Source organism: Anoplolepis gracilipes, chromosome 9, assembly GCF_047496725.1.
Source record: "Anoplolepis gracilipes chromosome 9, ASM4749672v1, whole genome shotgun sequence".
Lineage (NCBI taxonomy): Eukaryota > Metazoa > Arthropoda > Insecta > Hymenoptera > Formicidae > Anoplolepis > Anoplolepis gracilipes.
Genome location: NC_132978.1, coordinates 1,257,935 through 1,272,583, shown reverse-complemented (window position 1 = coordinate 1,272,583; position 14,649 = coordinate 1,257,935). Strand labels below are relative to the sequence as shown.

The window sequence follows — 14,649 nt, the reverse complement described above, 5'->3', positions numbered from 1 at the left end:
TGTTAATGAACGGTGAAAAACTTCAACAATCGTTTGTCAGCCATTTCCACTCATAAATATATAAAATGCAATACTAAATATAATCTGTCGCGAATCATATCATATATATGTATTTATATTATTTGTTGTTTTAAATGCTTGTTAACGCAGTTGAGCATTATATTACTGTAAAGTCTCATTCTTATCAAGTGAGATATGATTTACTTTCATTTTATTTCTCTGCTCTTCTTATGTCGGGAGCAATTGAGGCAGATATTTTATGGTATTACACACAGAAAGCTTTTTTTGCTTTGTTCGAGTTTCTCTTTTTGATGCATATGCATATGATATACTCGTAGATGTACGTAATAAGGACAACGTAACATGAATATCCCGAGAAAGAAAATCTGCTTTCAACGATGATAAATGAAATAAATGAGCAAGATGTTCGGAAAATCTTTTGAATTTCTTTCCAACATTTTTTAACGACAGCCTCTATTACTTCAAACTATAATAGTGCTACAGAATTTTATATCGTATTTTATATCATAATGTTTCCTACATAGATAAATAATATATCTAATCTGTGTTCTAACATATTCCTAGTAAAACAAGTATAAATGGTATAAGTATTAAAATTTTTTTTATTTGTATTTTCTATCTCTTTTTTAAGATATTTACAAACAACATTTTATTATTAAAATGTTATTTGTTATAAAAATATTATTATTTGTGAACAGTATTTTATATACATGCAGCTAATTCATATACATATATGTATAGCAAAATATTTATTTCTATTATAGGCATTATCTCATATCGTTTTATTATTTTAATTGGTCATATATCATATATAACATACATATATAACACAAATATGCAGCAATAATATACGCGTATCTTAACGTATATAAAATTATTCTATTTTATTCATATAATTAACAAATAAGAATAAGTTACGATATTATAGAGCAAGGTATATATATATATATATTGCTCTGTATATTTATTAATAATAAACAAAGGGTTAAACAATTGGTAAACAATTTTCTATAATATTGATTGCATTAAATTAATTTATAAGAAATAAAACGTATATAAAGAATTAATATTATTTGAGTCTTAGATGCATTATTATATTATAAGGAAAAAATCAAACACATTTAAAAAAAGTTTTTAAATTTTTTATTAATTAAATTGTTAAACTTCTTAGGAAATAATTAGGTAAATCAAGCAAATCGACAACTTTTATATAAAATCAATCTTTTGTATAAGTTTTAGCGATCTGCTTGAGCTCTTTCTTAGCGATCTTTCCCGTAGCTGTGCGAGGAAGCCGTTGCATGAATTTAACTCCCGCATGCAATCTACAATACCACGGCATGTTCTGCTCCACCAAGTCGGTTATGTCGAGCTCCGTCGCCTGGAATTTACGTGAGAAATTGTAATGTAACGTATGTAGGGCAAGACGGTTAAACTCTTAGGGCTTGCAGTAAATTGAAGCTGTGTGCGGAAAAACAGGTCAGTTCTCTTTTTGGTAAAAGTCAATAAATGCAGGAGATTTATATAAGCCAACTTTCCTTTTGAGGAAAAGTTTGGGCAATATGAGTTTAGTTTGGATATTTTTTTACACAAATAATTCTCTAAAAAATATCAAAACGTTCAGTAAACATTTTATTATGTTATCCGTTTAATAGAGAAAATTTATGTAGGTGTAAAAGTAAATTTTTGAAAATAATTTATAATATCTGAAAGAGAGAGATAAAGAGAGAAATTTTTGTGAAAGATCTGAGATGATTAGATGAAGATTCTAAACACATCTGTCACGTATTTATTTCAATTATATATATTGCAAATTTTCATTTATTAAAATATTACCTCTTTGCCGGGTATTTTTGCGACAAAAGCCATGGCGTGTTCCTCGTTGATAGCATGCGGTACCGCCACTACGGCCACTTGGAGGACTGCGGGATGTTGCTGAATCAAAGCTTCGACTTCCGCAGGCGATATTTTGATAGCTCTATAGTTGATAAATTCTGATATTCTATCGACGAGGAAGATTTCGCCATCGTCATCATAATAACCGAGATCGCCCGTATGTAACCATCCTAAAATTAAAGCAAATTGCGCGATTTTACAATTTTTTAAATCGTTTATAGCGTGTGAAAACTATGGACGTTTTGATATTAATAACTGAAATTATTTTCACTATTTCTGATTTAAGAACACTCTACATAAGACAAAAATATGTTAACTGAGACATTATATATTTTCATATTAAAGTTTTTATATTTGTTTTAATTAAATAAATGAATGCCGCATCTGCTCTAAATAAATAAATGACGTGTCAAACTATTTTATGCTTACCGTCCGAATCGATAGCGTTCTTTGTAGCCTCAGGGTTATTGTAATATCCATTCATCATGTACGATGATTTAGCCCATATTTCTCCGGTTTTGTTAGCCCCCAAGATTCTTCCTGCGTTAGAATCGACCACTTTCAGTCGTCCTGTTTCACACACAAATCCACAACTGCCCGGTTTACTGTATTTCGTTTGACGGGTGCATAATCCACCGTAATCCGTCATTCCTGCGGGCAGTTTGTATAAAAATTGTTTTTCTTTCATAACACATATTTATCGTACGTGTTTTAAATGCATTGTTTGCATTATCAAACTTGTACGAAATGACGAGTTTTTTGAATAACGATTTATTATCTGTGTGTGTCATCTTTATGATAGGTCCCATACAACTCACCGTAGCTCAATATGACATTTGTGTGCGGCAAAAGTTTCACCAGAGACTGTTGTAGTTCTCTTTGAAAATGTGCGCCGCCAAACAAAAGGATTTTCAATGTCAGTAGTCGGTACTTGCTTAATACGTCGAACTTTATCAGCCGGATGGGGAAACAGGAATCGCATCTAAACCAGGATACCTGAATGCAAAACGCTGTTAAACTAGAACGTTCTCACGCGGCGGTATTACCTGCACGAGGCAATAAATCATTCGGTACAACTATCACACTCAGTTGTAGATGTGCCTCAATTCGGGCACCGTGTTATCCTTTAGCAAATTCGCCACGCGACATAAATTAACACAAATTAACGCGAACGCGCGAGCGTAATATCGCGTGAAATAATACCCTCTATACGCAAGAATATCCCCAAATGGAAATAATAATGCCAACAGATGTTGTGTACGAAAAGTGCATAATAAATTACGTGATATCGCCAAATTTTATCTCGTAAATTTGCATAAAATTAATTTAAAAGGTGCTATATACTATATGTACGAGCTCACGCTTGTCGCTAAAAAAGTGTTTTATAAAGCTTTTTAAATAACTGTCTATTGCTTGTGAAAATAATACGTTATTTACCATATCAACTTATAATCATTTATTAATTTGTTAGTGATATGTATGTTGATTCCGATTCGCCGTTAATATGCAATTACACGATTATATGCTAATCTCTCATCACTTGCCTCGTACTTCTCGATGAAGTGGCACAACTCGTCGTCGTCATCGCAATCCACTATTATCCTCTTAGAGCAATCTAGAATAGCCTTAATGACAATGAATAGACCGCAATACCAACGCATGGAGGGCGTCCACATGGATACGTGTCCGCTGAGATCATGGATTTTGACGTGAGTCATGTAATTGATCATGGATGCGTGGCTGATCTCGGTACCTTTCGGAAAACCGCTAGTGCCGGATGAACAAACGATCGTAGCAATCTGATCGGGACTAGTCAGTTTTGAACACTCGAACTCGTCTATCTTTCTTAAATCTTGCGAACGTAGAATGTGCGTCAAAGACGCGTTCTCGAATCCCTCCAACTCACCGAAAACCACCAGTTTAACATCCAGATGGTCCTCCTCGATGATCCGTGCCAAACATTCGACCGATTCAACATTCGCAAACACTATTTTCGGTCTTGTTAGCGAGAGAAAAAAACGTGCGGTCGCTGAAAAATGAAGAAATTTCTATGTAAATTTATTCCACGTATTTGAAAAAATCTCGACCCGATGTCGTCGTTACTTTCGTTATATTTGTATTAAATCGCCATATTTTCCTTGCGGATTCGTGACAAAGATAAAAGCGAAACTATGCGTCCGAGTAATTCCTATCTTTTTTTTTTTTTTTTTTGCTGTGCTGATTGATTAAAAAAAAAAAAATTAAAAGAAAGTTAGAAAATGAAAAAGAAAAAAGATTTGAAATGAAATGCTTTGCAATAACAACATCGTTGCGTTGTACGTGCGGAAAATCAGATCTGGTTCGGCAGTCGGTAGTTTAATGCTCGGCGCGAAAAAAAGAATCGGGAACAAGCTGGAAAAGCGGAAGAAAAGTAATAACGTACTTGGGGAGAGTTCGTCGTCCCATGGGTTGCTAATGGCGTCGATGTAGAGTGCCGCTAGCAGCGGTACGTATGATTCCAAGTGATTGTGAGTGCAAATGCCGATTATGTCGCCCGGTTGAACAGCCTGCTCTCTCAACCACAGCGCGCATTTCACGCTTTTCTCCGTCATTTCCGCAAAAGTGGTCTTTGTGCCGGTAACGGCCTCCACCTACAACACACATATGCATTACGGATTACGGAACGAGCGGGGGTTAAAAGGCGAATCCACGTTAACGGAATTTACGTTAAAGTCGATCCGATGGCACGTCTATCGACACCCTTTTCATAGAAGTAGACTATATCTACTTACTTGCGCGACGAATTCCGGTTTGCTTCGCAGCTTTTCCAACACTAATGCTCCAACGTTCGTGCATTCATTGTGAATCGGTACTTCTTTACCAATCAATATATTGTCTTCTATTCTAAACGTCAAACTGGCCTAAAAATTTATTGTTCATCATGGCAAGTGTAATTATTTGACGATTATAAATTTAAATGCCGGAGAACAAAATTACGTAATGCAAGATAAAAAGATTTATTTAGCAGGTACAGTTCATATTTTTTTCTATAGTATTTAAATGCAGTAGTTATATATGTTTATAATTCTGATAGAAAAAAGGAGACATAGTTATGAAACTTTTTCCATATCTCGAATAGAAAATCTTTAACACTACGAATACGGCGCTAACGATACAGGTTTCTAATAATTTTTAATATTTATTAAATCTGTACCTCTTCGACGATATCTTGATCCTTTAAGTTCATCATGGTGAAAAATATACTTAATATTATATTTAATACTCGATATATTCTAAAACCTGTCTCTTATAAAGCTTATAACCGACTAAACGAGCGTTATCACATTTGATACTGATATTACGTTGACACACAATTGTAAAATACGATAACGTATTAAAGTATACAATTTGGACTAAATGGAAGAGATAAGTAGTCTTAAGTAGTGAATACATCAACATTTTCTCTGAAAGTTGTTTTTATAATGGAAATTATTAAGAGATCCATTAGGAAAAAACCCACCATTCGCAAGCGTTGTCAGACAATGCTGTCGTGATGTACCGAGGAAAGACAAATATTTGTATGCAAGCTCGGATGCGCAAGTCCCGTCCACGAACGTAACTCTCTTTCTGTTGAGTAATTCCGAGTCTTTTTGAATAAAAACCACTGATTTAATGTAGCGCGATCCGATTTTATTCTAACAAAATGTCGCAAAAGAAAACACTTTTATATTGAAGAAATATTGAACTGTAAGAAATGAGAAATATACAATAAATATTTACTTGAAAAAATTGTTTATTAAAGAAGAATATCTATATGTCATACAACTTATTTTTTATAAAACCAATTATAAAACTGGTCTGTATACCATAATAATAACACTGACGCAATACGCAATACTTGTCAGCAAGATATCAATTACGAATATTTAAAAAAAAAAATTATTGAATGTAAATTTTTCTTTCAACTGTATATAATTTTGATCGGAAAAAAATTTCACAAGAATTTTAAAATGTATATTTAATTAAAATTTTGACAACAATGATAATTACATAATGTGGATATAACTCTTGAATATTATATTTTTATAAATATGATATATCGCACCTCCGTTTTATTCGTTAAGTGGGCATAGTTTATCACTGCAGCAAGTGGCGTTAAAGGGATAGCGTTGGTCGACAGTCCCAAGTTCTAACCAATTTATGAATGCGGCAACGTGACACGAGAGTGCACTATGTGGCCGACTCAAGGTGATGGGAATGTTCCTGTTTCTCAAACTTTCCTTTAGTATCGACAATCTCGATGTTCTCGCTTCATCCAGCCGTTGTCTTTTCGCCAGTTCTTGTCCATTTATTCTACAAACATGACATTATCGTTAAGCTTTAAATTTTATCTGCACTTGGACGATAATCTTGAGACTCGTCAAGAATTTTCTCTTACTTGTGTTTAAAAATATATACAGTTCATAAAATTATGAAAAACGTCAATGTGAAATAAAAAAACAACATTAATAAAATGAAAATTTAATTATCTCAATAATATAGGTAGATATCCATTTAACAAGAGATTCTTTAATCGAAATATATTCTTATCGATTGATAATGATAACAGAGGAATACACTTCAAACTCTAGTCAATAGATTAAATATAACGTTTCATATCTTCAAACTTTTATATTGTACGCTTTCGCGTTCTGTTTTACTGCAAGGTCGATTTTTGATCGGTATAAATTAATAATTAATTCATTTGCCGATGACCGAAATTAAAATTTTACGTCAACGCAACACCAGTGTGAAAAGAATTCAACAAGGTTCGAGAAATTCTACGCTCGCAACAATGCTTTCATCGTATGGCTCATGTTCGGCCAAACAACTTGAAATTCTTGACTGATCTTTATTTTCCTCTTGTTGTATGTCACAAGAAGTTTCATGTGCTTGTATAAGCAACAGAGAACTTAAGTTTATATCATATAACATTACTATAGTACGATAGTAGATATTGAGATTTAATAAGCAATTTTTACAAAGCTTCAAATTTTACGTAATATATGCTTGAACTATATATATATATATACACAGAATAAGAAAATTTAAAATTACAATAATTACTCATCATTTCGGGTAACAAAAAGTCATAAATTACATATTCGCAATCGTTAGTTTTTGTTTCTAAAAATATTTAAAATAATGGCTCGAATCGTAATATTTTAAATATTTTTAAGAACAAAAACTAACTAGCAATTGCGAGCATATAATTTATGATTTTTGTTACCCGATATGATGAGTAATTATTTTAATGAAAGTGAATATTGCAATGCGATCTCAGGAGGAATCGTTATGTCTACATTTAATTATTCACAGATCCATTCCCTGTGCTGTTTAATTTACACATCGGGAAATGGTTACACATATAAACTATTCACGTGTTTTAGGCAAAACGGCATTTACAAGTATAAACTGTGTATCTCTAAGTTATGCACAGCCACCGTTTTACAACTCTAAATAGCTTTAAAAGAAAAAAATACTATGTACATTAATTACTTTAAATAATTACTTCTGTTTGTATATGTGTATGTAAAAAAAAAAGAATGAAAAATAATTATAATAATTAATCTCAACTATGCATAATATACAGAGTGATTGATCCTAATCAATTCACTAGAACATCTTAAAATTCCTAAGTTAAAAAAAAAATTGTTCAAATAAAAGTTGTTTTCAGATAAACGAGCCACTTAGTATACATGTATAAAACTTTACAATGCAGAGATTAAATATTAAATAATAAAATGAATAAATATTAATGTTCCATTTTTTCGTTATTAAGCATTAACATTTTTAATATGTTAGTTTGTAGTATTATTATGGAATAAAGTATGAATCGTTATAACGCTGTGTATATGTATATTCATATTGTACAATATGTAACTTACACGCATAATACAGTTTCCGACACACATGTGAATGTATGGAAACATCTAGGAGTCAAGGTATATAATAGTAAAACGGATTGTAGTTTCTGGTATACATCGTGTCTGCATGGAATATATTACATGATTTACCATAAGTATGTCCATGCTATGGTCGAACAATATGGTATCCGACAATTTCCCGTAAGCATTTTCAAACAAGAGAGCTCCAATCCTTCAATATTGAGGTAGCAGACACACAGAAGGCGGCGCGAGTTTACTGTATTTACTGAAAACTCTGGTAACGTTGATTCCACTTTCAGTACTCACTCGAGCTTTGATGTGCTATGTAATTCAACCGACGAAAAGAAATTTAACGAACGGTAAATAAGCTCTCGGGTTAACTCTTTCTTTCCCTCTCTTGCATGCACATTTCTTTTATTTTTATGTTGAATAGTATCTTCGTTTCCTCAAAAAATTTTTAATAAGATATAATAAATATGTCTGATATATATATATATATATATATATATATATATATATATATATATATATATGTGATTTTAATTAATAAGTACGTTATTTTGCCTGTCATGCAATATTGAGAGAAAGTTTGTATTTCTTAATAATAAATCCATTCGCGATGTAATCAACGGTGAGATAAACAATAATATTGTTTGCGACAGAGAATGAAAAAAATGTATATATATAAAGCAGACTACGTAGACTAACGTAGATTATATAGAATTGAATTGGAATATATCGAACATAGTATTTTTGACTACGATACGAAAGTAAGAGTAGACGAGAAGCTCGTGAAGTATCAGTCGATTGGTGCTTCCTGAAGAAGTCCTCGGGGGAAATCTAGGATTTCTCTTGGACCAGATACGTTTCTAGGCGATAGTTGACCCGCCTTAGGACTATATAGCTTGCCATCGACTGTGGAATTGCTCTGTGCCTTGCTCTGTGCCCTGTTATCGATACGCGGTTCTCCCTATCGATATGCAAGTCCCTCTTATCGATACGCTTGCACGGCCTGTAATTATGGTCGTTGCCTGCCTCACGGCTCACGGTCATCGAGGTTATCTCATGTCCCTTCCGAGTCCAAGCGATACAGGGCGGAATTCAATTCGAGGCCGTTAATCGTCGCGACACGCTTCGTTCCGACACGGGCATGTTCGAATGTTTACATGGCGACGCAACGCGCTGAACGACAGCTAATTAGACGGGGGATGTAATTAGACTTACGCTGTTAACTCGATAATATATGCTGTTGAAAATAGACGCTCTAACATCTGTCTAATCAATGTTGACAGGTTCTCCTTGACGCTGATCATTCGACACTATGGAAAATAGCAGATTGCAGAATATATTCTCATATCGCATGCGAAAAGAGAAAAGGGATAACAGCGTCTGATAAGGTAAACAAACATGATTATGATTTGATATAAAATAACTGATTCTGAGAAATAATTTAAAGAAAAATTTAAAGATTTCTTAATTTTTTTTCAAGTTATTTTATATACAGTACTCTAGAATAACAAATTGAACGTTGCATTATTAATTGTAGGATTTTTTGTATAATATCTGTGTAAATTAAAATTTGAATTCGGGAAGTGCGAATTTAGGCGTCGCATCGGTTTGATTTGAATAAAACGAAACGATTGGAAATAAAATTTTCCATGTCGCATCTCCACCTGGTTTATCGTCCCGCATTCGTCGCTTGATCAAACGTTACCTAAACTATCGGTTCGAATTCCCTTCCGGTGGTTCAATTTGCTAAGTAACCGGATTTAACGTGCACGATTCACGTCGGAAAGCTCGAAATTCCTTCCACGCTGTCAGAATTTGTTCACGAAACGACGTTCCACGCTATTTCTCAACCTCGGTCACCTGTTCGGTCCATCTTGCGACCTCGTAATCCTTCCCTCGTTGCCATTAATTTCATTCGATCTCATCTATAACCCTGGGAATCCTCAATTTGCGGCTGACGCGGGAGAAATAATAGCAGAGGTCGCAAGAGAAACTTGGAGCGACGAGATTCCCTCGCCTCCATCAACTTAATGATATCTCATTCAAAATATCGCAGAATATCGTCAATGCAACGTAATCATATCGAATTGTGCATCGCCATTAAACTAATAGGAATATTAAATTTCTTTGACATTTTTTTATTATAGTATTGTACATTATTATTGTAAATTATTTTGTATTATTTTATCAAGTTAAATAATTTCTTTGAAAACGATATAATGTTATTGATGAGTTAAAATGTTAAAAGCAATGACAGAAATAGATTTATTTATTTTACATATATATTAATTTTCCTCAAATTTTAATATATATAGATTTTTCGTAATTTTTTTTATTTTTCTTATGCTGCAATAAATGATATATGTAAATAAAATCTCTGGAGAGAGATAATCTAAATAATCATTCCAAAAAATATATAGCTTCGAGTAAGGTTGTGCTCGTAAAAATTATATGTAGCGAGAAATTCAACGGTTTTTACGCGATTGTTCACAATTTTATGTAGGTCACTTAAATCTCACACGATGATTGCAGTTTATATTATAATTTAGCGAAAAATTCCACAGTTTTGACACGATTATTCAGAATTTTATGCAGGTCGCTTAAGTCACGCATGATGATTCCGGTATAGTCGCATATATCCATAATCTCGAATACGCGCCGTTCTGGAACGATCACGTCGCGGATCGGGGCGAGCGGAAAAGGAAACGCTTAATTACGAGCGCCAATTAAAGGTCCGAGTCTCCGAGTAGTGTCGAAGAGAGGACTGAACGAAGAGAGGGTAATTTCCCCGTGGGCGAGCAATCAGCCTTTCGCAAGCAGGTATAATTCGATCGTTTCCTTGATTACACGAGCACCTTGTCGTCGTCGAGCTACCGCTTCGTTTCTCAATCCTTTAGCGGCCGCGCTTTTGTCGATCAACAGCAATGTTCTCGAACAGCATAAATCGAATTACTGATTGCAACGAGCAATCGATAGGACGGAAACACAGTTGGCCAGAAGAAGGGCCGGATATACGAAGTGTTTTAGTGTTGTCGCTTTTGATTACTAATTGCTGAGATAAAGAAAATGCTATTTTCGCTTAAATAGGTTTATTCTTTCTAGCATAATAAGTCACATACATGATTTGTTATTTTTAAAATAGATTAAAGAATTTTAATATAACTTTGAAATTATTAGACAAGATTATTTCAATTTGACTTTGTTTTAAGGAAAATAAAATAAAAATTTTGCGTGCTAAAATATAGATAGTAATATCTAATTTGTCATTAACAATAAGACAAAATCGACTATGAATTTGATTGAAAGATATGTATTAGTCGAAGACACGCGATATTTTATCACGCTATATTTAAAAATTCTTTTTCGCACAGAAAAGCTTTTGCTTCTAATCTCAGACTACAGAATGTTTTCGTTACAGATACCATAATATGAGAATATATTTATTTGAATATATTTATTCTTTTCATGCAGAATATTCGTTGCATGTGCTCGATGCAACTATTTGCTTTAACAACTTCAAAGTGAAATAATTTCATCATTTCTAGAAAATTAGACTAAATAATCAGAAATGTTTTTCGATTTATCTTAATCTTAATTTCATTCCACTCTTAGTCTGAATAATTCACAGCACGTTCCGTTATCACGAATATCGTTGGTCGAATAAAGATGTTACGAGTTAGTTAACAAAGCCGACTTAATGACGGAGTGAGCCAACTTTTCTAATTCATCTGGGGAATCCGGTTCGCCTCGATGTATATCAACCGGGGATTACGTTATGAGAGAGCCGTCAAAGGGAGAGGCGGGGGGGGGGAGGGAAAAGAGGGGGAGGCAGAGGGAGTAGCAAGTCGTTAAGTCGCTCGTCCCGCTCCGAAATCATGTAATTTCATTTAAACTGCCGGGCGGAGTCAGTTAAGCCAACTAAATTTAAAAGTTCTTTTTCCGCCGCGCCGGACTTTCGTATGTATATAGCGAGAATGGATGCGCTCGTGCCCCGAGGCGCCGAATTTCTTAATGAAGTTTGCGGGACTTTTTTAAAGACCTCGGAGGCATTTCCAACTCGGAGATACGACGCGCGCAGCCGACCACTTAACTTTCCTCATTCGCAACGACACGTTATAAATTACGTGAAAAAGGTCGGCTCGCGTAGACCCGTCGAAACCTTCGCGCTCGAAATCACCTAAACGAACCGCGACGCGAGCTCCATTAAATTTATTTCACTTATTCCATTTGCGCCGCCGCGAGTAACGATAATGATCGCATTAATACTTTTTTTTCTTTAGTATTTTTTCGATAAATTATATGGCGCATACAAGAGATAACTTATTTACATATAATGCTAAAATTTGCCCATCAATATTGTTTTATAAAATATTATTAATTTTATAAATGTTGTATTTTTTAAATATGATAAATAAATAAAAAATTGGCTATTATTTTTCTCATTGAAGAAGAAAATAACGGCAGCAAATTGATTTATGACAAAATCTCGTTGAAATAGAAGTATCCTGTGAGGATTCTTACAATCAATTCTCTGTTCTGAATGTACTTTTCTCTTATTACGAATATAAGGAGATAATAATATACATAAAGAGATTTTATTTCGTACGTTGGATTTATAATAAGATTTAATATAAAATTTTGAATCACAAATATTTGTCCTAGTACGGAAGTTTTGCAAGCAGTATTACCTTATTAATTTTGTTTCCGCGTGTTTGTTAATATTAATTATTACCTTGCTGTTGTCTCTCAATGTCTCTTCTCTTTTTCTGTCGTCGACGAAATGAGGGTCCGACAAATGGAGGATAGAAGGGAGAGAGGAAATCTCCGAAAGAATGGAGAAAACAGTGCCGCTCGCAGTCTCGTTTCATCGGTTCGATGTAAAACAGAATATTAACGTTGCCCTATATGTATTTCGAGAGTAATATTTCGCGACCATCACCGCGCGACTCATTTCTCTATCTTTGTTTCATCATTCGTGTCGACATGTTTCTTCTTGCTTTTCATTATTTTCCTTCACCGCCCTCGTCACGAGAGAGATTCTCGCTCCATTTAAACGCTAAAGATATTTCTTGCCGCTTGATTTTCTGTTTAAACCAGACAGCTATCGATCTGGACTCTTTTGATCATGAAACAACGATAAGGTTCGAGACGATAAGCTTGATTCTCTATCATATCCTTCTGCAGGTATACTGGTGTTTGATTACGTATCGAACGAAATTTTGCTCGTCCTCTATCATCATCTTTGTTTTTCATATTTTACGCGGCGATTTTCCGCGTGTTTGATTTTCAATTTTGTTCTGCGAGAACTCTCGTTGTCGATTCAAACTCATGAAACATCGATTGCGTTCTTCCCGATGTAATAACGTTTACCTTTTCTTCTTTATCAAAGGTTCCTTACGAGATTGGATATAAAATTTGTAGAAAAGAGCTACAGCGCGGTTAAAACTTAAAACACAAAGGATTGTAAAGGATCATTTCTTTTCTAACTTAACAATTTTTTTATCCTACGCTTTCCGTACATTTTATGTATTTTGATGCGGCGTGGAAAATCCCTTGCAAGTAAAATCTGTTGTCTGCCCACGGCGATGTTGTCGCGTGTTTTCCAATCACGCTGTGAAAGTTTATATTGCGCCTCGTATCTGACTCACAATGGACCGCGGAAACGCGTATTGTCTCTACACTTCTACACATGAATTAGATCATCTATCTTTTTTATACACAAATATAAAACGTCGAATTTTCTGTTAGTTAGAAATATTAAATAAATAACAGCGAAAGAAGTGAAAGAAAAAACTTATAAAAGCTTATAAGCAGTTTGTTCCTGTATAACTCCAACGCTTTTATATCGTTCGTTTTCCCTGCATATTTTTTTCTCAGCGCGAGTAAAAGGAAAGCGGGCCTCTACAGGAGGGACATTAATCCGACAGGGCGGTCATCGGCTATGCGAATGAATTCCTCCTTCCTCGCAGTCACGTCTCGCAATAAACGACAATGCAAACAAACAGCGTTTTACATGGCACATGCTACTGGCGTATCGAATTCTCGCTCTACAAGCAATTTACAGAGCACGCGAGCCTCTCGCTCGAGAGCGCTTCACGTTATTATTCTACTCTCGTAGTCCGCTCGTTTGCAGTAAGCTAACGGCGCCAAAAGTCCAGCTATCTAACACAATCCCGGTATGATAACGCGATCGATGGAACGGCTCTTGTCTTTCTCCATTGTATGTGCAGCGGAAAAAAAAAAAAAAAAAAAAAAAAACCAAATGAACAGAAAGAGAAAAAAAATCGAGAGAAAAAGAAGAGAATTCAATCTCCCGTTCGCGCCTCGTTTCGCGAAATCAAACGATTTCATCGACAGCGACGAGAAAGTGCGGCATCGAGAGCATGATTGGTCCTTCGGTGGTACATTCAGCGGTGCATGGAAGGTCCTTTCGGAACTGGAATAATATAATATCAGGGCAAACGCCGAAGGGGCCCCCGAAGCGAAGGAAAAAGGGTGGGCGGGCGGGCGGGCGTCAATTTCCTCCGTCGAAACGCGCTCAGTTCTGCTCCGTGCATGGCGTGCAACGAGAACGCGCTTACGAACCAGCTACGTCGGCTCGGCTTTGAACTTTCCGCGCTCTCGGGCTTTATCGTCCGGCCGGAAGTAATTCCCATGCTAATCCCTCTTTGTCCGCGGCAGGATGGACCGAACGGCGGCGGAGGCAGCTGGGGAATCTCGACGTCTCCTTCTCCTCTCCCTCGTGTTAGATTACACGAAATGTCGGCCTGTTTCTCCTCCCTCCCTTTTTCGTCAGTCAGTTTTGCGCAAAATTACGTAG

General features: G+C 35.1%; 2 protein-coding genes across 3 annotated transcripts in view; one reads left to right on the top strand and one right to left on the bottom strand.

Moving 5' to 3' along the window:
* LOC140669361 (uncharacterized) overlaps positions 1 to 14,649 on the top strand; it is a 162,436-nt gene that overhangs the window by 30,544 nt on the left and 117,243 nt on the right. For both annotated transcript variants that reach the window (XM_072899148.1, XM_072899147.1), the window contains one exon: positions 9,113 to 9,217. In XM_072899148.1, the coding sequence (XP_072755249.1) occupies positions 9,113 to 9,217 (105 nt within the window). The remainder of the gene's footprint in view (positions 1 to 9,112; positions 9,218 to 14,649) is intronic.
* LOC140669457 (luciferin 4-monooxygenase-like) lies at positions 1,223 to 5,209 on the bottom strand. The gene is made up of 8 exons (XM_072899318.1): positions 5,108 to 5,209; positions 4,686 to 4,814; positions 4,337 to 4,544; positions 3,459 to 3,943; positions 2,733 to 2,910; positions 2,344 to 2,565; positions 1,855 to 2,084; positions 1,223 to 1,399 (listed from the first exon to the last, which is right to left on the bottom strand). Exons 1-8 carry the CDS (start codon positions 5,141 to 5,143, stop codon positions 1,238 to 1,240), a joined length of 1,650 nt encoding a protein of 549 aa, XP_072755419.1. The 5' UTR covers positions 5,144 to 5,209; the 3' UTR covers positions 1,223 to 1,237.